At 32.8% G+C, this 25,229-nt stretch overlaps 1 protein-coding gene across 2 annotated transcripts in view; it reads right to left on the bottom strand.

Moving 5' to 3' along the window:
* LOC106459299 (epidermal growth factor receptor-like) overlaps window positions 1-25,229 on the bottom strand; it is a 161,709-nt gene that overhangs the window by 27,218 nt on the left and 109,262 nt on the right. Inside the window, exons 9-19 of one of the 2 annotated variants that reach the window (XM_022385755.1) lie at window positions 24,665-24,832; window positions 23,496-23,695; window positions 22,834-22,966; window positions 21,720-21,789; window positions 20,689-20,813; window positions 18,307-18,385; window positions 17,726-17,821; window positions 13,719-13,970; window positions 13,196-13,281; window positions 12,899-12,907; window positions 12,212-12,353 (exon numbers count right to left, since the gene is read on the bottom strand). In XM_022385755.1, the coding sequence (XP_022241463.1) occupies window positions 12,212-12,353; window positions 12,899-12,907; window positions 13,196-13,281; window positions 13,719-13,970; window positions 17,726-17,821; window positions 18,307-18,385; window positions 20,689-20,813; window positions 21,720-21,789; window positions 22,834-22,966; window positions 23,496-23,695; window positions 24,665-24,832 (1,360 nt within the window). The remainder of the gene's footprint in view (window positions 1-12,211; window positions 12,354-12,898; window positions 12,908-13,195; window positions 13,282-13,718; window positions 13,971-17,725; window positions 17,822-18,306; window positions 18,386-20,688; window positions 20,814-21,719; window positions 21,790-22,833; window positions 22,967-23,495; window positions 23,696-24,664; window positions 24,833-25,229) is intronic. The other variant, XM_022385757.1, reaches the window with a different exon arrangement.

The following is a 25,229-nucleotide window of genomic DNA, read 5'->3' as shown; positions in this document are numbered from 1 at the left end:
TTATATATATATATATATACACATACATATTCAACTAAAAGTGAAACCACTTTGAATTATACTTTATATATATATATATATACACATACATATTCAACTAAAAGTGAAACCACTTTGAATTACACTTTATATATATATATGCAGTATTTTGTTAAACAAGACCGATGTCTGTAGGTTTACTTGAATTACAATATACATATTAATCTAGCAGTGAAACCACCTTGAATACATACTTAATAATTTCATAACTTCTACCTTAACAATGAACTTCTATCCTAGTAATGTGTTTACATCGTGAACATGCATTCATAGACGTCAGAAGGAAGAATTCCACGATATTACATAAAATGGTGGAACCTAGTTGGAAAAGTTTTCTAATTAACTTTGAATTGGAAAGCTGTTAACCCATCTCTTAGCGTGCAGAGAGTATACCATCAATGATCTATAACTTTGAATTGGAAAGCTGTTAACCCATCTCTTAGCGTGCAGAGAGTATACCATCAATGATCTACTTTCACGTTCCCTAATGAGTTAGGTGTTGGAGAAACTAAACCATGACTGAATTGTTAGAAAAAATATCCATGTACTAATATAGATTCATTTATATGATACTTTATTTCACTATATGTCCTTGGACAAGAAAGAAGCTACAGTATGTGCGTTTAACGAGAGTCCTGAAGTCTGAGTTTGGAAAGCCTGTGAAGTTTTCTACTGATCAGTTAATATTAAACAGATAAAGCCTGTTTTTTCATATCACAAGAATACTATGGTTACATATATATATATATATATGCACAGGAATAATGGAAATATCTATAGCAATGTCTCTCTGTAGATAATCACAGGATAAAAGAAATGTCTGTAACAATATTTCTGTGTACATAATCACGGTGCTAATGGAAATATCTATAGCATTGTTTTTCTGTGTATAATCAAGGGCTAATGGAAATATCTATAATAATGTTTCTCTGTGCACAAACACAGAGCTAATGGAAGTATCTATAACTATATTTCACTGTATGAATAGTCATCCGTTAAGTTTCCTAGGTTTTAAGACCCCCCTGTGGCACATCGGTATGTCTGTGGCCTTCTAACGCTAGAAACCGGTTTTCGATACTCAAGGTAGGCAGAGCACAGATAGCCCATCGTGTACAAACAAACAAAAAAAGATGCGAACAATAATTGGCAGTTTCCACCGTATAAAATCATATACAATGAATTCCGAGATTTTCAGATATTATTTTACTTGAAATTGTGTGTCACTTCATCTTTAGATTGTAGACAGAACGGAGCTGTCAACAAACGTGATTGCTGACACAAATCAGCAATTATAGTATGACAAACAGTAAGCTATATAAACTTCGCATGCACCACTGTATTTAAATAACCATCCTAGTTTATTTTATCTTAAAGAAAATAACGTGAAAGGGGACAATATATTGGATTCCCTGTTTACTTATACCAAGAGAGGTACATGATAGCTTATGATGTAATTAAGATAGCTTAAAGTAAGCTATATGTGAGTATATTGGGGAAAAAAAGGAGGGATCTGCTCTAATATGCGAGATGAAATTAATCGTTCAATGATATCCACAACATAAAATCATCATTTTTATTTGTTTATATCGGTTTTGCTATACGAGAGGAAATAGTTAGTTTCGTTTGTTATATTGAATTCTGTTCCTAATTTTGAAGTGATAGTCTAAAGGGCCTTAGCTAGATACCACCACCCATTAGTACCTTTTGAACTACTCTTTACCAACGAAAAGTGGAATGGACCGTCACGTTATAATGTCCCCACAGCTGAATGGCCGAGAATTTTCGGTGAGGAGATTCGAACCCGCGACCCGCAGATTGCGAATCGAACACCCTAGCCACCAGGCCATGTCTGACTCTGAAATACTTAGAGATATGAAGAATATTTTGCTAAGAATTTAAATATTCTTACAGGTATGTTGCAAACAAAAAAATTGTGTCACATTACAATTCAATATCAATTTATTCAATACAGTACACCTTGCAAGCACAAGACATATTTTTCATTTTTCAATAAAGGAGGTCAGTCTTGATGTCATCAAAACACACTCCTCACTTTGGGGCCGTGACTACGTTATAAGAGTGACGTCAAACCTCACTATCCAATCAGACAAGAATAGCCCAAGAGTTTGTGGGTGTGTGCTGCTAACTAACTGGCTCACCTCTAGACTATCAGCTCAAAATCACTGATGACTAAGTTCTGTATCTTTGCTTTAAATCTGAAGGAAAAACAGATTTTACTTAGCTAATCTTAACCAAATAGTTGAGTCAACACACGGTCCGGCTCAATATAGCTACACAACTCCCATTCACGATATAATACACGCTCAATCATATTAAAAATACACAATAACCTATTATCCGTATTGTGAAAACTCGTTTATAATAACCAACATACACTGCTTTCTTGATTGTAGAATACTTTCAACAGTTCTTAAAGAAGCACTGTTAGAGCTACAAGCATTTAAGATAAAAGGCACTATTGTGGCTATTAAACTTCAGATCGCTTTGCTTTTGCGAGGAACCCTGATTAAGAATCGCCTTAGAGCTCGTTCTGGATGCGGAGTATTAACATGAACAGCATGTGGAAACAACGTTTGCGAAACAAACTTAAGTGTTCACTATGTTAATGGACTACGTAGGGTAATAAATGATAAGAGTGTGCATTTCATTACTGTACCTTAATATAACATCCTAGTCCAAGAATAAGAAAGCTATTTCCATCTTCCTAACGTTAGCAGCATAAATTTTCACCGAGATGCTTATATATATATATATATTTGTGTGTGGGTGTGTGTGTGTGTGTGTGTAGCAAGGAATAACTCTAAAAATGCAAAACAAAAAGACTTACCGATAGAGCGGAATCAAAAATAATTTTTGTATCCTACTTAACTATAATTCGCATTGAGAAGTTAAATAAAATAAACCCATACATAAATAATAGCACTTTAGCTTCTTATATAATTCTTTCATACGACACGTAACTACAAGAAAACTTCTGGCATAGCTACGTGGCTGGGTCAACGGTAAGTTTATGAATTTACAATACAAAATCCGAGGTTCGATTCTATTCTCCGCGGTGGACAGAGTGTGGGTAACCGATTTTGTAGGTTTGTACTGAAAAAAAACAACAACAAACAAAACAAGAACAGTGGGTCAGAGTACAACATTCTAACTTGCAATGACTTTCAATTTTTAAGTATAAGAAAATTCATTACTGCTCTATGGATTAAGTAAGCACCGAAAAGCAAATATTGTTTTGGTGCAAGTAGTCCGCAAGTATAACATGTTTCTTTGGTTTATTCAAATTATTTTTATCAACCAAAACGGCGAAGTAATCGTAAAATCTCAAGATACTAAATATTTCAAAACTAACTTGGCCTATTATTGAAGAACATATCCAAAACTTTGTATACATAAAACTAAATGTTTCTAACTTTATTTCTTTGAAAGAACAGCAGTGCAGGTATGAGATATGTGTCAGAGATAGTTTTCTAAATATTCACCGGGAAATGTTAGAGTATGAAACACTAAGTTCGCACTACGTAGCAAAATCATATTGTCTTCAGAGGAGGATTTCAGTTTTAAGCATCAGTGCAATTAGCAATTTTTCAGGTCATTTAAGTCTGTGTCAGAGGCTAAAACTCACTATCATTTTATGTTACAAAAAAAAAAAACAACGGATAATACACTCTGCATGTCTCAACAGTAGGATTATCTTAAAACCTAACTTGTCAAGTTTGATTATTAAAGTGGAATTCAATTTTATCCAGAAATTACAAATTGGGAGATGTATTTTTATTCACATCAGTATCCTGTGTTTAAACTTTCAAGGGTCCAGGGGTAGCCAAGTGGTTAGCGTGCCGTGGCTGTGAATCCAAATATTCAGGTTCGCGTTACGTTGCCGCAAAAACGCGCCTGGCTCTTTGGTGTTATGGGTGCACTATAAGAGTGACTGTCAAATCTCACTACTTGGATAGACTGGGTTAGATAAGATTAACCCAAAGGTTGACGGTGGGTGTTGCTAACTAGCTGCATTTAAGTTCCAAATTAATTATGGCTATGCGCAGGTTGTCTTTTGTGTAGCTCCGCGCGAAAATTCTAAAACAAACAAAACAAACATTTAAAGCTCACGTAAAATTAATTTTGAGCAAAAATAAATCTAAGTAAAAATTTTTAAATTATATTTGTTTTTCAAGCACAAATAAAGTAACCAAAGTTATTTGATTAAAGTCAGTAAATACACCATTTATTATATACATATATTCTAAATCTAAACAATCTTCTACTCTGTAATGACAAATTATGGTGGATTATTTATACCGAAATGTGAAATATTAGCCTTTTAGATAGTTTATTGAGACACCCGTGAAGAGATTATGAAACACAAGGCTATAGATTACTATATTAAAAATTTTATAAACTAACACCTTTTCTGTTGACTTAATATAAACACTTATGGTAACATTTTTTATTAGGGCCTAAAGGGCAAATTTTGTACTGAAAAACAAAACGAAATGAGAAACAAATGAATGAGGAAAACGAGAAAATAGTGGAAGACACAGGTGCACATAAAATATAGGAACAGCTGCTGTAGAAGAAAAGTAATGGCAAAGAGGAGCCAAAAAATAATTTAAAAGGAATTACAAAAAGGTTCACAAAATGAAAAAGAGATGAGATGAAAATTTCGAAAAATTGTTTCATGGATAAATACAAAGAAAGTATGCATGAAAGTACTGTATATGAGAGAAAACAGAACCTAAAGAAAGATATGTTTATAATAAAAATATGAGAAATTTGAAGGTAAATCAAGATTTCTAAGATGGGAGAGATTAAAGGAGGATCCAGAGAGCGTATGGAACGCGGAACTGACATGCTGTGTATGTGAGAAATGAAAGCGAGAAAGGAAAAGAGAAAGCTAAGGATTTGCTTTTGTTTAAAGTTTATTCTCCTCATTGACATATGAGTAGTACATCGGAAGAAAAATTACCAGAATTTCCTACGTTCGGTATCCATTATATGAGAAATCATGGGTTACAGATAGACAGAATTATAGTTCTTAAGTGTTGTCAGTACATAAAGTACAACTTTCTGTTTGAGTTTGGAGAAGAAAGTCTCACATTTGCGAATTTCAGAAATTTTATGAAAGTATGCCACAACGCAAACAAAAAAAAAAGATGAAAGGTATAAATCCGATAGAAAATGGATTGTGCTGCGAAACCCAACCTCGTGTCGTAAATGTGAGTGCTCCTTTAGATTCCACTGTTTGCTTAAAGTTCATTGGTTAGGAGGCTCGTGCGAACACCGAGGTGGCGCAAGCTATCTTGATCGAAACAGAAAATCTGCCCTCATTACATGTCACTTGTAGCCAAAAGAGTGCACGTTCTTCACATCCAGGAAAAATATCTTATTTTTAAAGGGTAAGATTTTTTTTAATAGTTTGATATAAGTTTTGTTAGTTTCTGGTAACTTTAATGTTTTTTTAGAAACATTTTGTATGCCAAGTCCTAGAACGATATTTGAGGTTAGTGTTTTTTCTTAAAGAATCCAATCTATTCCTTGAAAAAAGTCGGGAATGTAAATTATAAATCTTATTGTAGAGAGAGCAAAGTAGTTGGGCTCACAGCGTTTAAACGTTTACAACTATAGCTCGATTGTTTTATCTGATTTGAATTCTCAACGAAGATAAGTAATTGTCCAGTTTTAATAATCCAACGACAGGTAGACGTGTGAAAACGATACTTACAAAATTTTCCTATCAGAGAAATTAGAGACAGTTCTTTAACACTATTAAGATAAAAACGTATTATAAAAAATCATTCAATAACATTACTAAAAATATCACACCGCCAAAATAGGGTGTCAGCTAATGAAAGTTAAAGAGATAATGATATATTGTCGTTACTGCCAGTCGAAGAAGGTTGATAAGACACAAATATGTCATCTTGAGAATGTTACTGAGGCAATAATGTGTTATCTTAAGAGACAGAAACATGTCATCCCAACAACGTTACTCAGACACAAATGTATTATCCGAAGAACATTACCGAGAAAGAAACATGTCATTCCAACAACGTTACTCAGACACAAATGTATTATCTGAAGAACATTATTAGGATAGAAATGCGACATCTTAAAGGCATTAGTGGAGCAAAATTGTGTTATCTTAAGATCATAACTAAGGCAGAAATGTATTATATTTAATATGAGTTTGAAAAGGTAAAGTATCATCATAAGAATCGTATATGGATACATAGCCACAAGTGTGTTATGTTAAAATAAATACTGGGACGGATGAGAACATTAATCAGGTAAAAATTTTTATCTCACCAACTTAACTGAACAGAAACGAGTGATTATCTTGTGTTACCGTAAAAAATACGTATTTATCTGGTCTTACAAACGCTACTGAAAGAGAAGATTGTAATTACAAAATATTGGTAACAAAACAGAAATATTACTGACCCAGAAAGGTGTCATAAAAGACGTCATAGGAAGTTGGTAATGTTCTTCATAAAAATTCTACTAAAACAAAATTAGAACTTGGACAAAAATTAGTCATCCCAGAAACTTTACCGAAACGGAAGTATTCTATCTTAAGAATGTTACGAGAGAAAACTGTATCACTCTAGAGCTGTAACTGAGACGGACATTTATTGTTCCAAAATTGCCACTGAAACTGAGAAATGAAATCCTAAGAGTGTTTATGTGCTCCGTTAATGCTCTAAAAATAAATCACCTGAGCTGACCGAACTTTTCAGAGATGTTATTGGGATTACGGCCGAAAATACTAATAAGTAATAACAGTATACTTAATTATCCATACCATTACTGGGTTGATTTTTAGTTATGGTCTATGCAAATCGCTTGCTTTGGTCAGAAGTAAATATTAATTTACTGAGCAGGAATTGTATCCCCACGATAATGTTATTGAAATGAAACATGTTTTCTCGGTTGCATTACTGAGGCAAATTCATATGATATTACCAATATTAATAAGAAAGAAATATATCTCCTAAAGCATGCTACGAAAACAGAAATATGTTATTCGAGAATGTCGTTTGTGCAATATTACGTCATCTCATGAAAGTCACTGAGACTATCATGGGAAAATAGCATTAAAACTTATAACGAGTTATATTGAAACATCAGTTTATTTAGTAACCGCTTCTATCGTGGGAAGACATGATTAAAACGTATAATGAGTTATATCGAAACATCAGTTTACTTCTGTTATGGGAAAATACTATTAAAATTGGTAACGAATTGTATTGAAACATAATTGAAATTATTTATCCCTCAATCTTATTTGAACATAATTTACCTTTATAACCTTGTAATCACAATTAACATCAGTAACTAGATATAACATATTATAAACATTAGTAATCCGAGAACTAGCTGTGTTGTATACGAGCATTATTAAAGCTTTTAATTTATTATATCGTTTGTAAATCTTATTTAAACTAGAAGCCATTTATGTAGTGTTAAAATCATGGGTAAAGTATGTCATGTGTATGTACAATTAAAGTCGATGTTTTCTTCGAACGGCAGGTTAGAAGCTTCTAGTAATGTATTCCTAAAGTCAGAAAAGTTAGAAGCTTCTAGTAATGTATTCCAAGAGTCAGAAAAGCTAGAAGCTTCTAGTAATGTATTCCTAGGATCAAAAAAGTTAGAAGCTCATGCTATTAATGTATTCCTAGGGTCAGAAAAGTTAGAAGCTCAGGCTAGTAATGTATTCCTAGGGTCAGAAAAGTTAGAAGCTCAGGCTAGTAATGTATTCCTAGGGTCAGAAAGAGAGAGAGAAAAAACCAACACTCTTATCCATAATAACTTTATATCTTTCTGAAAAGATTTTCTGCACCAACATGTTTCCTTGATAGCACTGTAATCTGAACGACTGTGAACGTGATTACATTTCAAAGGTTCGTTCTTGTATCTTCTTTGAAGCAGCGTGTCGAGCTGTGAGCTTTTAATGTTAATATTACGTGTAATCTATCCAAAGGATGCAGTCCGACAAAAAATTATCCATTTCATAAATATAGATGTACTTTGATATCAGATTTTGTTTTGTCTTAAGGGATTTTCTTTCGAAACTGTACCATATTTTTACAGATGAGTTTGTATTACTTGTTGTTAAGTGTATCTACCCGATTTCTTAGCTTTCACGCTCAGTTTTTGCTCTACTCCGATTCAGTTAAACAATCTACTGATCTTATTTTCAAATACAAATAAGCTTACAGACTTTCACAGAGACCTAGCTTTTCAAACTGTATCAACTACTCCTTTCACTTCTCCTTCCTAGGCGATGTTATGTAAAAGTTTATAAGAAATAATCAACAGCCATTTATATGTCGATCAAAACACAGGTACGCAAACAACCAGATAAGTTTATAAAAATATTAAACGTAACTAACTTGACATTTCTACCTGACTGTAAAGACCAAAAGTAATTTATTTCCTTATTCAGCAGTGATAACTAAAAGTTCGCTTCATTGCGTCCAATTAACCTTTTTCCTAGTCAACTCTATAAACCCAACCAGCCAATTCAAATAAACCCTGAATTAGTCGCGAAGAAAATCTTTCTTGTTGTTTGTCGGCTCAAAGGCTGACATAACCCGATGATTGAGGGCTGATAGAAAATGGTGTGGCAGACCTTGCCAGAAATCGCTTTATCTATCCTGAATCACCTGCCTCTTATCTTCTAACGTCCTCATTAAATGTCAGTTCTTTTTTTTTTCAACGAAAATTATAGCATCTGACAAAGGAGAGGAGCCAACAAGCAACAAAGTCTTAATATCATCATTAATTAAAAAAAATTAAACTTAGTAAGTATTTTATATTTAATAACTTGAAAGGGATAACATCAAAAACAAAGCAGCCTCTATTAATAAAATTTAATGAGATCCACTTGACATTAATTGAAAATGTTATTAATATTTAAACAAATCAGGTATTTATTTTTTTTATCTATCTTCAAGTTTAACGATATTTTTGCTACTTCTTCATTACATATTAAACAAGATTATTTCTATACATCGAATGTAAAATAACCTAACGGAGTGACCTTTCCTATTTTTAACCAAAATTTTTGCAGTTGAGAAATTTCCAGAAAACTTTTTTTATTTTTGGCAAAAAATACTGGTAATCTGGTTTTAGAATGGCTGAAATGTTACTCTTATCTTAGTTAAGCTTGATTTGTTGTGTTATGACTCATAAATAGCCAAATTGTTTACCACTTTTATTTTCCTGAACGTTAATCACACTTTATAAGAACGATGCTCCAGGTTTTGCGTTTCTCTTAGAACTAATTTCTTTACCATCGATCTCATTCAGTCTGTTGGACATGATTACACAACATTACATGGTATTGCAGTTTACTTTGTAACATACTTCTGTGCAATGAGGTTCAAACTTAGACCATACATCATTTGTATATAGAGCTACTGGTTAGCGAGCTCGACTCGTAATATGCGGGTCCCAGGTTCGAATCCCCGTCATCGAACATGATCGCCATTTCATCCGTGGGGGTGCTATAATGTGACGGTCAATCTCCTTTTTCGTTGATAAAAGAGTAGCCCAAGAATTGACGGTTGATGGTGTTGACTAGCTGCCTTCTCTCTAGTCTATCATTACTAAGTTAGAGAGGGCTAGTGCAGATAGCCCTCGTGTAGCTTTGCGCGAAATTCAAACCAAAACCAAACCCAAACCATTGTACACAATGCCACTATTATAACTCATTCACGTTTCCATGATCATATTTTTAATGAAGACAGCTGGAAGCTAATGATTTATAAGACTCCATCAGTTTCGAATCCTTATTCATTATCTCCTTAAGAGTGCCAGGAGATACATCCAGCTTTATTTCAAGATCATTTTTTTTTAGGTAAGAACATAGTTTTCTTTTTCAACTATGGCTTCCATTATTGAACAAGAGTAATGCTCTTAATTGGCTTGGCTTGTAGTTTCAGAAGTCACTACTGTTCTAAAAGTTCTGCTATATGAACTTTCACGCTTCCAATGAGAATATTAAAGAATTTATTTTTCGAAATTTTGTGCTCTTTGGCTGTTCTTCGTTTAGCAATAAAGCTATATCAATATCATTCCTTTGAAGGGGTTGTGACATATATTCCTCCCGTCATAGTCTATACGTGGCAGCATTCCTCGTCGAATAGTAGAAACTTTACCATAAAACAAATATATGGGTGCTAAAGGTGTCACCCATGAGGCCATTCCTCGCTGTTGCGATGACAAGTCGTTTCATTAAGGTATTCACACTGTTCATATAAAAGTGCAATTAATCCCCTGTATGTAGAGTAATATTAAACTAAAGCTCTTATTTAGAAACAGACAAACTATACACCTGGAAAACAGTTAAGCACCCCCGTGTTTTTTTCAAATGATTCAGATTCGACGTTCTTGTGACTGATTATAAATTACCATTCAATCTAAACGTGTTTATCAAATGAAATTATGCATTATTGGGCACAAGAAAACAAGATTATCACCGTAAAATAAAAATGTTTAATTTACATATCATGACATCAAAATATGGACAGTTTTCACGCTTAAAATTATCTTTAATAAGTATTGTCAGTGAAAGCTCAAAAACGGCAATGTGTGGGTCATGATTGACATTTTGTAATGTGATTTGACAATTCAATAAATAATTAGTCATCGAAAAGTCAATATCGGGTATATCCACCGTTTGCCTGGATGACTGCTGCAACCCTGCGCCGCATACTGAAGCTCACTTGCACCGAGAATGGCGACAGATAACGCTTCAACAAATCAGACGTCTAACTGGCCATCAACACTCTTCCTTGGCCAGCAAGAAGTCCAGATCTCAACCCTATAGAGCATCTGGGACCAATTGGGTAGGCGAATACAGGCTTTGGAGCCTCCTCCACAGACATTGCAACAGTTAGCATCGCTCTAGGGCAGTAAAGGCTTATTTAGAGAATGAATCCGTCAACACTCTTCCTTGGCCAGCAAGAAGTCCAGATCTCAACCCTATAGAGCATCTGTGGGACCAATTGAGTAGGCGAATACAGGCTTTGGAGAGGTCTAGCGTTGTCATCCATGAATAAAAGTCTTGACGCTAACGTGTGGTTGTCAAAATGAGGCACAACTACAGGTGTAAGCACGTCCCTGGTGTTATTTCACCAGTAAGGTTGCCATTGATTGTTACCAAATCCAGCTTGCAATCATGCGAGACACAGCCCCATACCATAACTGAGCCCCCACCAAAAGGCACTGTTGTAACGCAGCTTACACTCCAAGAAACATTGTTCCGAATGCCTCCAAACACGGGTTCGACCATCAGTTACGTGGAGTAAAAATCTACTCTCGTCTGACCAGTGTATTCGTCGCCAGGTTTGAAGGTTCCAGTTCTGCCTTGCTCTGCACCAGGCCAACCTCTCCCTGCGATGGCGATCGTCAAGTGTCGGGCGTTTTATGACTCTCCTTGACTTCAGTCCCGCAGATTTTAAACGATTTCTTACTGTTCTGGTTGACAGATTACGACCAGGTAACCACTGCCTTTTAAGACGAGTGCTTGTTGCAAACGGATTTCGTCTGACCAATCTACCAAGGCTCCTATCTTCACGTTGGGTTGTTACAGATGGTCGACCAGATTGAGGACGGTCCTTAACATTCTGGGTGGCAACATGTTTTCTGACCAAACGGCTGATCACTGTGTAATGATAGCCAAGCTGTCTACCTATCGCCTTGTAGGACATACCAGTGGAATTCATGCCAATAATTTGCCATCTCTGCGCCTCTGATATCCGTCTTCTTGCCATTCTTACTTAAAATGATTTTGCATTCAGAAATTCGATTCAGGTGTGACATTTAAATCAGGCGCGTTTTTTTCCCCACGTGCAACTTGCTCCCTTCTTCACGTCCAATCGCTCACATCCTTTTAATTATGTTTGAAATTATGAATATTGCTCAACATCATGAAAATTAAACCTTATTTTCAATAAGCAATCCTGAACAATATTTGGGGGTGCTTAACTTTTTTCCAGGTGTATATGTTACTATTTGCCAAATAAATTGAGCTAGGAGCAAAATGCAAGATATTGCCAGTGAAACATACCAATGTAATACACTGTTCTAAGATATATTTCTTTCTTTCACTTATGGATAAAAATAAGAGATGCTTCTTTCTTACCTCAGCCATTTTTACAGTATTTTTGGCATTCCGAGCACGCTGCAGTAACCAGTATACAATTCCCACAACAAGAATAAAAAAAGCCAGTGAGGGAGCAATAGTAACACTCAGAATAAATCGGTGTTTCTTTTCTTCACTAGAGCTGTTGAAAATTCATGTGTTTGGTTACTTTCATACTTCATAAGATTTATATCACTGTGAAATTATTCCAAATACTTAGATTTTTGGCATATTTTAAACACAAAAATATGCCAGAAAAAAAATAAAAATGCTTTGTGCAAGTTCAGCAATTGTAATTTTGAAAGCAAGGAGACAATAAGTTTGAATCAATTCATCAATAAAAAGACTAGAACAACTATTTTACTATATCTGAAGTCAGCTCCCTAAAAAAGTTTTGGAGAAGCATATCATTGCAAACTTCCACGATAAATGAAAGAAAGTAATGTATTTTAAACCTTTCTATTGCAAAAACTACTAAAAGTTTTGATGATTGAATTTTACCAAACAGCAACTGAGAAGAATATAGCATGAACTATTTCAACAATAAAAGTACTGAAAAGTATGTAGTTCAAGATTTTTCCACTAAGAAAGTTCTATATGGAGTAAGAATATTTTCACCAGAAAAATATTAACAAGCTCATTCTTCAAGTCTGTTCAACAAGAGATTGAAAAAGTATGTCAACTCACCTGCTTTCACTGCCGTTTGTGTGAAAAAAAGACAATAATATGAGTGTCATAATTATCTATGTGAACAATTCGTAATATAATTTTGCTCAACAATTCTTAATAGTTTTCATAAAAAATATAACATTAGCAACAGGCAATTTATTCAGGTTCAAGCAAACATAAAACAATACTTTATAATATGCTTTATTTAAACCCACCTGCCTTTATTATATAGTATCTTTTATTTTTTATTAGTTTATTTTGCATCTAGTTAAACATTTTATTTGTATGAATGTGTTCTAGAACTTTAACACTTACTCTGATGGGTCCACACTGGAACAATATGGTGATTCTTGGAGTACTCTGTATGGCTTTTCAGGTGGACACACAACAGTGCAGTTAAACTAGGACAAACACAGAAATATCTTTCTTATATTCAACAGCAAATTGAGTACACTAGTAACTTAAAACATTCCCACAAAAGTATACAGCTATCAAATCATCATAATTATAATACTTCATGCTCTTGTTACGTCCAACACACTAATTCTAATAATATAAAAATAAATGTTATAGCTATGAGAAACAGATGAAATAAAAACAACTTTCACATGACAAAATTTTATTTAAAATATGGTTTGACAAAAATTTTTTCCAGCCTATGATTTTTTAAAAAACTAATCTAATCCAGAAAAATGGGTTAAAACAAAAGAGGGATCAAGCATTTAACATCCTATCTCTGATTTAAAAAAATATATAAAGCTACTCAATTTGTTTTGTCAATATAGTTTAAACAAGACCTGTCAAATGTTTGAGCCTTGTGAAAGATAACTCTACCAACCTTTAATTTGTCATCTTTTAGATAAACTTTGAAGTTACGACAATCTTTGCATTCCATGGTGGTTGGACCTATACATTCTCTACACTCATTGGAACATTTCAGGCAATTTCGACTAGCATTATGAGCATAGTGGTCAATGGGGCACATTGACTTACACTGTTCTCCTGAGATGTAGTTCTTGCACTCACATAAAGATATGTGTGTTCCATATCCAGTACAGTTTAAACATTCATTATGACATGGTCGGCAAACCTTAATAAACACAAAAACACATATTGACAGTCAGTATATTTAAACAAGATCATGTACCATGACATAATTTTGTGTCACATTACATGAATGGCAAACCGTTCAAGAAATAAAAAAACATTTTGAGTGTTACCTAAGAAAACTACTTAATTTTGATTACTGCTGATTTGCATTTGTGATATGATTACTAAACATTAATCAAGAGGAGATGTTGCATTCTTAGTTTTGAACGTTTTTTCACTCCAGAAAAAAGGGAATGTCATAAGTGTCACTTTAATTGATTCCCTAGTCAGTAAAAAAATGTAATTATTTGGTTTTTCATATTATTCAATTCTCAAAAATTAATTTATCACTTAAAAAATGTGGTAAAAGCTAACATTTTCCTAAACTGAAAATGTATTTCCGATAGATAATTACCTTCTTTCACAAGATAACTTTTCTCAATTAGTACTGCCCTTTATCGGTACAAATTTTCAGTGCTCGTCACTATCCTTCCACTTTCAACTTCTGCATATCCACATGTAAATTATTAGCAGCAGCTCTCCACCAACAGGAGCGTGACACAACCCCTATCATAACCAGCACCCTCTCCAATGAGCACACAACTTCCAAAACACCTTAGGAGGATCCAAGGGATCCCAAAAGAGGTTCCATTGGTTGAGTAGCACTCACTGAAGGTGACGTTTGTGGGCATAACCAAGAGAAGTCTACATCCCCAAAAGAGATAGGGTTTCTTGTGCAGTAGCAAAAGAATAGGCCAATACACTGCAAACGAGATGTGCCATATTCCATAAACAAAGGAGAGAAGATTGAGTCCGACTGATGAGTGAATTAAAAAACACACCCACATGAATTAGATATTGTGAGGGTGTGAGAAATGACTTCCTCATCTTGATGAACCAACCCACTCTGGCAGCCTCTCAAAGAAGAAATTGTGTATTAACAGCAGATTCAACCTGAGGGGAAGCCAAAAGCAGCCAGTCATCCATGTAATGGTGGAAACGAAGACATTTGCCATGAAGCAGTCGAGCGAACAACCTCAATAATTGGCAGAAGGCATTAGAAGCCAAGGCCAGGCCAAATGGTAGAGCCTGAAACTGATAAACATGCCCCTGATAACATTACAGAGGAAATTTCAGGATGCCAGGGAGATGGAATATGTAGATAGGCATCCGACATGTCAACCTTTGTTATTCACAACCTGGAAATGGAAACCCACTGAATGGTTAAGTAAGACTCCAACATGAATTTGGGTACAACCAGAAAATGGTTCAGGAATGATAAATCTGTAACCAGTCACCATTCTCCCAAATCTTTGTGTATGATAAACAGATGGGAGTAAAACCTCAGCTGAAATGGTTCTTTCTTTGGCCCATTTCTGAAGTCAGTTCCAAACCACTTCCTGTAGATGCTGGTGGGGGAAAGCAATGGGATGAGGAGACAACAGAGAAGGGAAGTGAAGGGCCAAACCCTCCTTCTGAAAGAACCTGTAGGACCCATTGATCCTCTGTAAATGGTGTCCACATATGGCAAAAATGGAAAAACTGGCTCCCACTGGCCCCAACTCTGTAATCGTCTGATACGCCGTCAAGTAAAAACTTGATTGCGAATGGATGAAGAACAAGAAGCCTGGATGGGCAAAGGGTTGGATGGGGGGGGGGGGGAGATATAGAAACAGTAGCCACGTCTAATGAGCTAGAGGCGAAGATGAAAGGCATGCCATTGTAGTAAACAGAAGACCATGAACATAATATGGAAACCCTTCAGAAGACAAGTGAATTGCCTGAGCCAGCAAGTGCATAGTTGATAATGCACACAGAATTGTGGACAAAATCAGTCTGATACGAGAATTGAGATTGTGAGAAATTCACCAATGCATTTGGTTTTGAACCCCACAATGTAATGAGAGATTCCAAACATTGGGAATCAAGATAAAGGAAGGAAGATCTATGAAATGCGTAAGCATGATCTACAGTTATACAAGGTGGATGAGGCATACTGACCTGTGACTGAAGTTCATCCCAAAAATACCCCAACATCAGGTGAGGGAGGGAACACTAAATTTTGACCCATAGTTACATCACCAAGGAGAGCAGATTGTGAATCATAGGAAACAGGACATAAGGATAAGACAGTACAAACCTGAATTAATTAATTCCACAACGAGTGAAGGAGGTCTGGGTAAAGGGTAAATTCCATGATAATACTTGTGAATGGGAAGTAGGCTGTCCAAATTCATGTCCTCCCTGTCAGACACCCCAGGAACAGGCATGACAGGATATCCTTCATGTGGTGGTGAATTTTGCATGAACGTGAACATTTATTGTTGAATAATTGCTGTCTGATAATTGAGTACTCAACCCGGTAATAGTGTTCAGTAAATCCACAGCAGAAGTAATAGTTGTGGTAGTCATAACTACCTAAAACTGTGAGTGCATAATGATAATTCCAAACTTGAAGCAAAAAATTGTATATATATATGAAAAAAGTAAGAAAAGTTGAAAACCAATCTTTCTCAATTCAAAAACCTGAAAAATTATAGAAAAAGTCTGTAGTATAAAGGAAAATGTAAACAAATTTGCAAGCATAAATAAGCATGTCTGTACAGTACTACTGCCAATCGAGAAGAGACTAATGAATGTAAATGTGGAAAGAGCACAATAGGGGTTGTGTCTCATTCCTATTGGTGTAGGGCTGCAGCATAATCATTTACATGTGAATATGCAGAAGTGGGAGGTGGAAAGATAGTGGCAAGCATTGAAATTTGCACCGATAAAGGGCAGTACTAATCAAGAAAAGCTATTTTGTGAGAGGAGGTAAGATATAGTATCAGAAGGAATCATATACAATATAACAACATCATGTGCAATGTAAAAAAGCAAATTCATTATTGCAAAATGAACTTATAGTTCCTTTCCAGTTATTGCAACAACATCATGCACTAACTAGATATTATGTACAAAAAAAACACAAATAAGATATATATATATATTATGGAAAAAACAGTAATATTGGCTCAACCAAAGAGTATTAGAGTCAATAAAATCCACAAATATTTAGAAATAATAAAGTTTAAAAAAAGGTCATATGTTATTAAATCGAGATGAAGGTCTGACAAATATATGTGCATGAATGTGGCAGGATCTCCTTCAAGATTTATGCAGAAATATAAACTTACACAGAGGTCACATGACCTAGCTAAAAAGAATAAATATAACATTTATGCAAATTCACTTCTGATGATGATGTGTTAAACGTCAAAACATATACAATTCATATTTTAGAAGCCATAGATTGGCCTGAAATAAAAAATGTTTTTAATTATGTATCCATATTAATGTTATATGTAATTTATTTATAATAAATTAATACACCATTAAAACAATCTATATATAAATATAAGAATCAGTCCTAACTTTCTAAAAAAGATCTTGCAGGTTTGCCATCGATGGGTGGAGGGGCAGAATTTTGAGTTTGGAAAACAACAATTTAACCATTATTGAGGCTATGATTTGAGAAGGAACTAGAGGGGATTAATGTAGTTGACTACATTAGGCAAATATCCAATCACAAAGCAACTGCTTTAGACTTTAAAAAAGAAAATCTAACCAGTTCCAGATCTCAGATCCAAAGAGGTTTGGAAGAAATTAAAGCACAGATTGGAATAATATACATAACTCTTCTTTCTATATCTTAAAATGTGTTGAGAACAGTTTCTTAATTTGCTACAAAATAATAAAATAAAATAGTGAGCTCACAGGTTTTCCAAACAATTTCTTTAAGACTTTATCTGATGGCCCAATGTATTCTGTGTAATATCCTTCTTGGCAAGGCTGGTCAGCTGGCACACACATCTAAAAGAAAATTAAAATAGTTCATTGAAATTCTTTTGACAAATGTCCCATGAAGAACTGTTGTTTTTTTACTCTATGTACTCTTTTACAGTAATTTAGTTACATTTCTTATGTATGGGACTGCTATGCCAATTACAGCTGACACTGCTAGAAACTGTAGTCCTCAGAGCAGTTACATGAATTTATTTCCACCAATTTGTTTCATACAAACTTTGATACATTTCACATTATGGTATTCAATTATATTGTTTATGAACTACCATAGGCTTTAGAAATATAAAAGTAAAGAGCTTTTAGCTTCCTTTGTTAAGAGAGTTCAAGAATAAGAATACTTGCTGTATTTTATTTAACCAAGTTTCCAAAATTAGGAATCCATTAAGTTTTGCCTCTTTTATCAAGTAAATTCTTTAGCTAAATACTTTATTTTATACATTTGTACAGCCCTGCCAAACTACAGCTAACATAAGGTGAAATCATGTGCTTACCACATTGTTGCTGGTTACAACAGCCTTATCACAGGAATTGCACCCATTAGGGCCCAGAATGTTGCTTGGGCCAGTGCAGCTACAACAACAACAAAAATAAATGTAAAAGAATGTATCCACGTAAAAAAATATCATAATAAGGTTTTACTTGTGGATCTAATGGAGATAAGAATAACTCACAGGATACTTAATAACTGATTGCAAAAAGTGAATGTCAAGACACAAATTTCCTGTCAAATATGCAAATATATGCTAAAGACTGTCATAAAATAAACTTATTCTATATTATTGTCATTTTCTAAGAAGTGTACATAAAGCAGATGCAATAAACATTACCTGTACTCAGGTTTAATAATAGGCTGAAACAACTGTTGCTAAAAACAAAAAGTACACAACCTTAGGTTTAAGAATCAGACACGTTACTATATATCGCTATTAATATATCATTGTTGGACATACAAGACTGTTTAGTATAAGTTATTATTTAGTTAATTTAGTGATCTAATATTTAATAATTATTTAGTTTTTGTAACAACAGTGTTAAAATTGATTATTTTTAAGGCGATAGTTATGACAAGTTTCATTAAGTAACTCGGTAAGAGCTGTACATTGTATGTGTTGTTCAGTTGTTGTAATTTGAAGTCACATTACTCAAACCTTCTGTATTTTTCTCTTTGCCTTAAGTGAGTATTTTTACATCATAGCGTCTCATAGTTTGAAGAAAATTCTATGCCTCAATTGGATAATGTATGTATTAATTGGTGACCAAGTGAAGTTTAATGAGAAAATGTTGAGTAAGAAAGTGAAGTTAGACTGCGTGATTGTTAGTTTAGCCATAATGAACAATATTTAAAGTGAGTTTCATAGCTTGACAGAGATAAAGAGAATAATTTGTCTTGTTAAGGGGTGTTTTAAAGTAATTGAACCCACCTGTGTGAACTTTGATGAAAAGGAGGCAATTATTTAAAGTTCTTGATACATTTGTGGTAACTCACAGGGTAACATAAGTGAATTTCTCACAGATTGTATAGTAAGAAACAGAGTAGAGAAAAATAATTAGTTTTGTCAATTGGATTCTAAAGTAATTCAATCAGCCTGTGTTGATATTTGACAAAACAAGAGAATTATTCAGTTTTAAATAAGACTGTGATAACCTATCGTGTAAAAGATTTTTGTACATACATTTGACTTGTTTGAATATGTAATATTTTAAAACAAGAGGATTATGTGCTATCCATTTATTGTTCATATAATGCCAACAAGTCACAGACACCTACTGTAAAGAATCCAGCCCCTATAAAACTGACAATCATAGTTATATTAAGTGTACAAAATGAGACGTAGTTTAACCACAAGATTATAAACATTACATCATTGTGCTAGTACACAAAACTGCAGTTTATGTCTGTCTTAGATTAAACATTCCAGATTATTTCATCACATAAAGAACTCCAGATTATTTAGTCACACACAACCAACCATATTGTTGTTGTTACTTCTCATACAATGTTATATATTATTTCTTCATATACAACAATTTCAAAATATTTCATTACAAGCCTTCATTAAAAAGAATTGTTTTTATGTAAATGAAAAATAAGTTACAAACCTCTATAAGATACAAAGTCATTAAGTCATTTAATGTAGTCATAAATGGTTTGAGAAGTTAATGTGAGCTGGGAATGCTGGGTTAAAACCGTGGTCAGGAGAGAATGCTTTCTTGTTGCTGGGAAAGCCGAATTAAAATCCCAGTCAGGACAAAATGCTTTTTTTTGTTGCTGGGAAAGCTAGGTTAAAACCCCAGTCAGGACAGAATGCTTTCTTGTTATTTCAAGAGAAAACACCATACTGAATTGTGTTGACAGTTGAAAATATATAAAACATAAATAAATGTAATTTGCAACAGGTAAAAAATATAATACTGTGTTGACTTATAGCGATTATATATTATTGTACAATTTGTGCATTTGTAATTTTTTACACTTGTATTCCATTTTAATGAATTAAAGCACTCTGTTAGTTCAACACAGGATGTGACAAGAATGTCCTTTAATTTACAAATACAAGAAGAATATTTAACAATCCAACTGGAAAGCTGTCTCCTTGAGGTTTGATACACTGGAGATCCGTTAGTTTAATACTGATGTCAGAACCTGTGTGTGAACTAGAGGTTAAGCCACAATTGGGTATAAAATGTTTTCTACTTATTCCTGGTGGATAACCAGCACTAAAGGAGAGAAGTTGTTCTTTCGTGATTTTGAATTTATTCTATAAATGTACTCATTATTTCACAATAAAGCTAGGATGATGGGTTATACATCATGAATATTATTAGTTGTTACTATAGAACAAGTCAGTGAGCAATAGCAAATGTCAGCTCACCCTTCTGCACAATCCTCATGACAAAATTTGCAAATTCCATTACTGCTGAATTTGGCAAGTGGACATATGGAGACACAGTAAGGCCCATCCTTAACATTCCGACAGGACATACAGTTGTCATTACCCTTGTGAACAAAACACTGGTGTCAAAACTAAGTCCAACAAATAAAATGTAACATATATTTTTGAATTTTTCATTAGCTTAAAGAAGCAACTTTTTTAAGTATTCAGAACAACTTAAAATTAAGTTTTCACTGTTTTGAAACTGTCAGAACTCTTGGTTCAAGATTTATTGGATTGCACTTTTGGAAATAATAGTTTAAACAAATCTTTCAAAAGGATTACATAATAATTCATATTTCTTTGAAAGTATGATAAGAAAGTTTTAAACATCTAATAATATCTATATTCCAATTAAGGCAAAATATATTGATGAACATCTTTCAAATTATTTTTATATATAGATACCTATCCTTATGTGCATATCAATATTAAAGCAAATAAGTGACATAAAACACCAGTGTTTTCCCCCATTAGTAAAATAAGTAAATTTCCTATAATTGTTACTTCACCAACATTTAAGTTTTGATAAATAGCTTTTTAATTCTATTCTATTTATATGATCTTATATAAATGAAAAAGTAAACCTAATTGTCTTGTTAAAATCTTCCAAAACAGATCATTAGTGATGGAAAAAATTTACATTTTATTGATTTTTTTGCCTCTGAGTCAGCATCTATTTATAACACATTTTGTGACATACTTGAAGTCAAAATTTTATGTTATTTATATTTTGAACAGACATTTTTACAAACTATGAAATTGCTACACTTTATACTATGACTCAAATTTTGTACTTCTTCTCTGCAAGGTCACAGAATATTATCATTTACAAAAATTCATGCTTACAGTTTCAGTAATTTCTCTTACCGTTAACATTATATGTTAAAATAATGAATGTCATTTACTCCTAATATATTTTGTATGTAGAATGATTCTATTATGCATTTCATGACAAACTTCAAACTTACAGAGGCAGCGCAACCTCCTAGGCATTCACTATGACAGTGTTTACATTCATGGTTTCCTACATGGAAAGTGCTGCAACAAGAAAGCTTTATTAACATTTAAATTTTTATAACAAAGTTAATATTTAAATGCACAACCTAAATGATTGCTTGCAATTGGTTAAAAACAACAACTATATTACAGTATTAAAGTTAAAAGTAGTGTATATATATATATATATATATATATATACAAAAACATACTTAGAAATGAACAAAATTGGCCATTTGTTAATTTCACCATATTTTAGTATACATATAAAAGGAAAATAAAATATATTACTGAAAATGCTAAACCACATATAATAAAGAAAAGTAGATAGGGAGAGAGAAAGTCGAGTGACCTCACTGAAAGTTACGTTTTTGTATTTCATATTATTAAAACTTTGGGTCAGTGTATTTCTGTATTAATTTCTATTGATTTCTCTAAGAATTCTTGATATCTTTATCTTTTTGGTAATCTATATGCACAATTAATGTAAAACATATTTCTTAATTAAGCTTAACATAGGAACACTTTGCACACTTATCCAATCCACTTTAAATACTAAAAAATTAACTCGTAGCAGAAAAACTGTATCAGTATTAAGTTGTCTAAAAAAAAACATTCATATTAAAAATGAAAACATATTACTATACATTTGGAGAATAAATTGAAATATATATATAATGCTTATCTATGTGTTCTACAATACTTATTATATGTTTTGATATCCTTAAAAACACATTTCAAAAGAGGAAAAGAAATGATTTAGAAATTTATCTTCTATGATTTTGAATGTACCAATAAATATGTATTTGACATATTTGTCTAAGCCAATTCCAAATATTTCAGAACATGTTTCTATTTCTGTCATAATAATAAAATAACTTTAAAAATATATCTGAATCTTTAAATATTGCCATGTTGGAACCATATAACAACCACAATTAGTGAAATCCAAAACACTTCATTACTTTGTAAAAATTTGCATTAAAAAAAAAGTCTGCAAATACTTGAATATCTCAACAATGGTCAAACTTCAATCTTAAAATTTTACATTTACATATATCCTAAAAATACTTTATAAAAACTTACTTTTCCAGGTTTGTACAATTCTTCACACAAGTATCGTCTAGCTTGTAGGCTTTACAAGACACACATTGATCTGCATGAGGTCCCCAACAATGCTTTCCTTTACATTGGTTGTGACACACAAGACCTATCTGTTCTAAGTAGAAATAATTAATCAGTTTTTTTCTGAAACCACATATGACGAACACTTACTGGGACAAGTAAGAGAGATTCTGAATGAAAACAAACTTTTTGTACTGAGAAATATACTTATTTTTCTTTAGTAATGGAAGAAATGTTATATACTATTTAGTTTGGGCTGTAGTCACTTTGTATAACCTATATTTATTTCTTAACTCACCTCAGAAACTTTCTTTAAAGAACATTTCTTTTTTAAGAGAATTTCTACTTATTATCAAACTAATTGCAGCAGTATTATGTAGTCATGCAGATAATTTCATTCTTTCTTTACAAGCAAATTACTATAGTTCTTCCATCAAACAGAACACAAATTACACTTAATTCTCTCTCTCTCCAAGACACATCTCTTATCAATAGTTTTTACCACAACACTTAAAGTAAGAAGTTAGCAGCATTAGAATAGATATACATTCAGAAGAAAATTAACAACCACCATAAATGTAAAGATAAATAGTTTTTTTTACTCGATCTGTATATGTACTTACTACAATACTCTTCATCAGCATTATACTGAATAAGTGCAGAATTTGAATTATATAACATAATATCTTCCCACGTGATGGTATCTGCTAAACAAAGTTCAGCATTCTCAAAAATCACAACGTTTCCTGCTCTTATTTTCTTTAAAGATTTTAGACTCAGTGTCTCCAAAGAGGTCTTCACAATATACAATGCAGCATACTGACTGATAAAAAAATTTTTTAAAAGAATCATTCTATTATTATTAAAATTAGATATAAAAATGTAAAAAAGAATAATAATGCTTCAAGGAAAAACAATTCTAAAAAGTTTGGACGTTCTTTTGTTAGTAAAATTAATTATAAATCATGATTTAAAATAAAGAAACTTCAACTTCACAGATTCATTCTAAAATTGTAGCCAGGATTTAGATATAATGAGGTCATTTTCATTTCAAGTTATTATATGACGATTTTATAGATAATTTGAGTAAAAATTAAATATTATTTGAATACTAGTTTTTATTTATTTTTCAGTAATGAAATGGTTCAAACTTAATTAATGAGTAAAAAAAAAATTGAACTGAAATGACTGGGATTAAATTGAAAACAATATAACTGTTCTGTTCAAAAGTTTAAGGCCTACTTAATACACAAACATTTACAAAGTAAAAACAAAATTGAAAAGCATTTATTTCTTCAGATCTTATATTATCAAAATAAAATGTATCAGTAAAATGCAAAAAAATCTTTCCTGCAATGTTACTAAAACTAAAACAGTAGAAAGAATTAAAATATGTAATATAATAGTGAACTTTCAACTTGAGACTTAACAACTTTCAGTTTTCTCTTGTAGTTTGTCTTTTAACTATGTATTGGTACAAAAATGTGAAAAAGAACATTTAATTGAGATAGCTATGCATATAATCAGCCTGAGAAGAAAATTTATCTTTAAAATTTTGTGCTACAAAGTTAATCTTGCAATTATTACATTTTTAGATCTTTTACAATTACATAAGTTTTCTTTCAAAAATAAGTAAAATTTATCTTCTATGAATGCTTCTTTGAAGGTGACTGGAAATTCATAATGAAGAAATGTGGTCAAATCTGTGTGGAAATAAAACACTCTTGATTGTGGGTAATATTATTTGTTAAAAAAAAGGATTCATAATTTATGACTTAGATTAGGGACTTACTCTGTAGTCTGGCGACCTCCAATCACTTCCAAGTTACGAAAACATGACAGATTTTTAAAGTGTGGATTAGAGGCTTGAATGTTGAGGAACCCAGTCACATGTTTTAAAGTGCTAAAAACGTCCAATTGACTAGGGTGCATTGCAGGGTAAGTAACACCTGAGGAAGTTCTGTGTCAGAAAAGAAAGATAGAATTTAATGCATGTGAAAATGAAATATAATGTACTTACAAATGTTTCCAATAAACATAACATAGTGTATCTCATAGTAGCTGAACTTTGTAACATTACAAGTCCTTTTGAGTAAAGATAACATGAATTAATAAATTAATAAAATTAAAGAATTGATAAACAGAGGCAGTTTTAGAAGCATACAAGTTCATCAGACTAGATTTTGTCAAGAGTATACAGGTTAGACACAGATTCAAAATGAAAACAGTTTGTATACATACTGTTAAATAAAAAAAAAATTCTTTGCCAAACTGGTATTTATTCATGACAAATTTTGGGGGAATAATTTGTGCTATATTTCACTTTTGAACTTAATGGAGAATATAACAAACTAGCT

Source organism: Limulus polyphemus, unplaced genomic scaffold (assembly GCF_000517525.1).
Source record: "Limulus polyphemus unplaced genomic scaffold, Limulus_polyphemus-2.1.2 Scaffold589, whole genome shotgun sequence".
In the NCBI taxonomy this organism is placed as follows: domain Eukaryota; kingdom Metazoa; phylum Arthropoda; class Merostomata; order Xiphosura; family Limulidae; genus Limulus; species Limulus polyphemus.
Note: the sequence above shows the minus strand (reverse complement) of the source record. Positions and strands in the feature narration are given on the sequence as shown.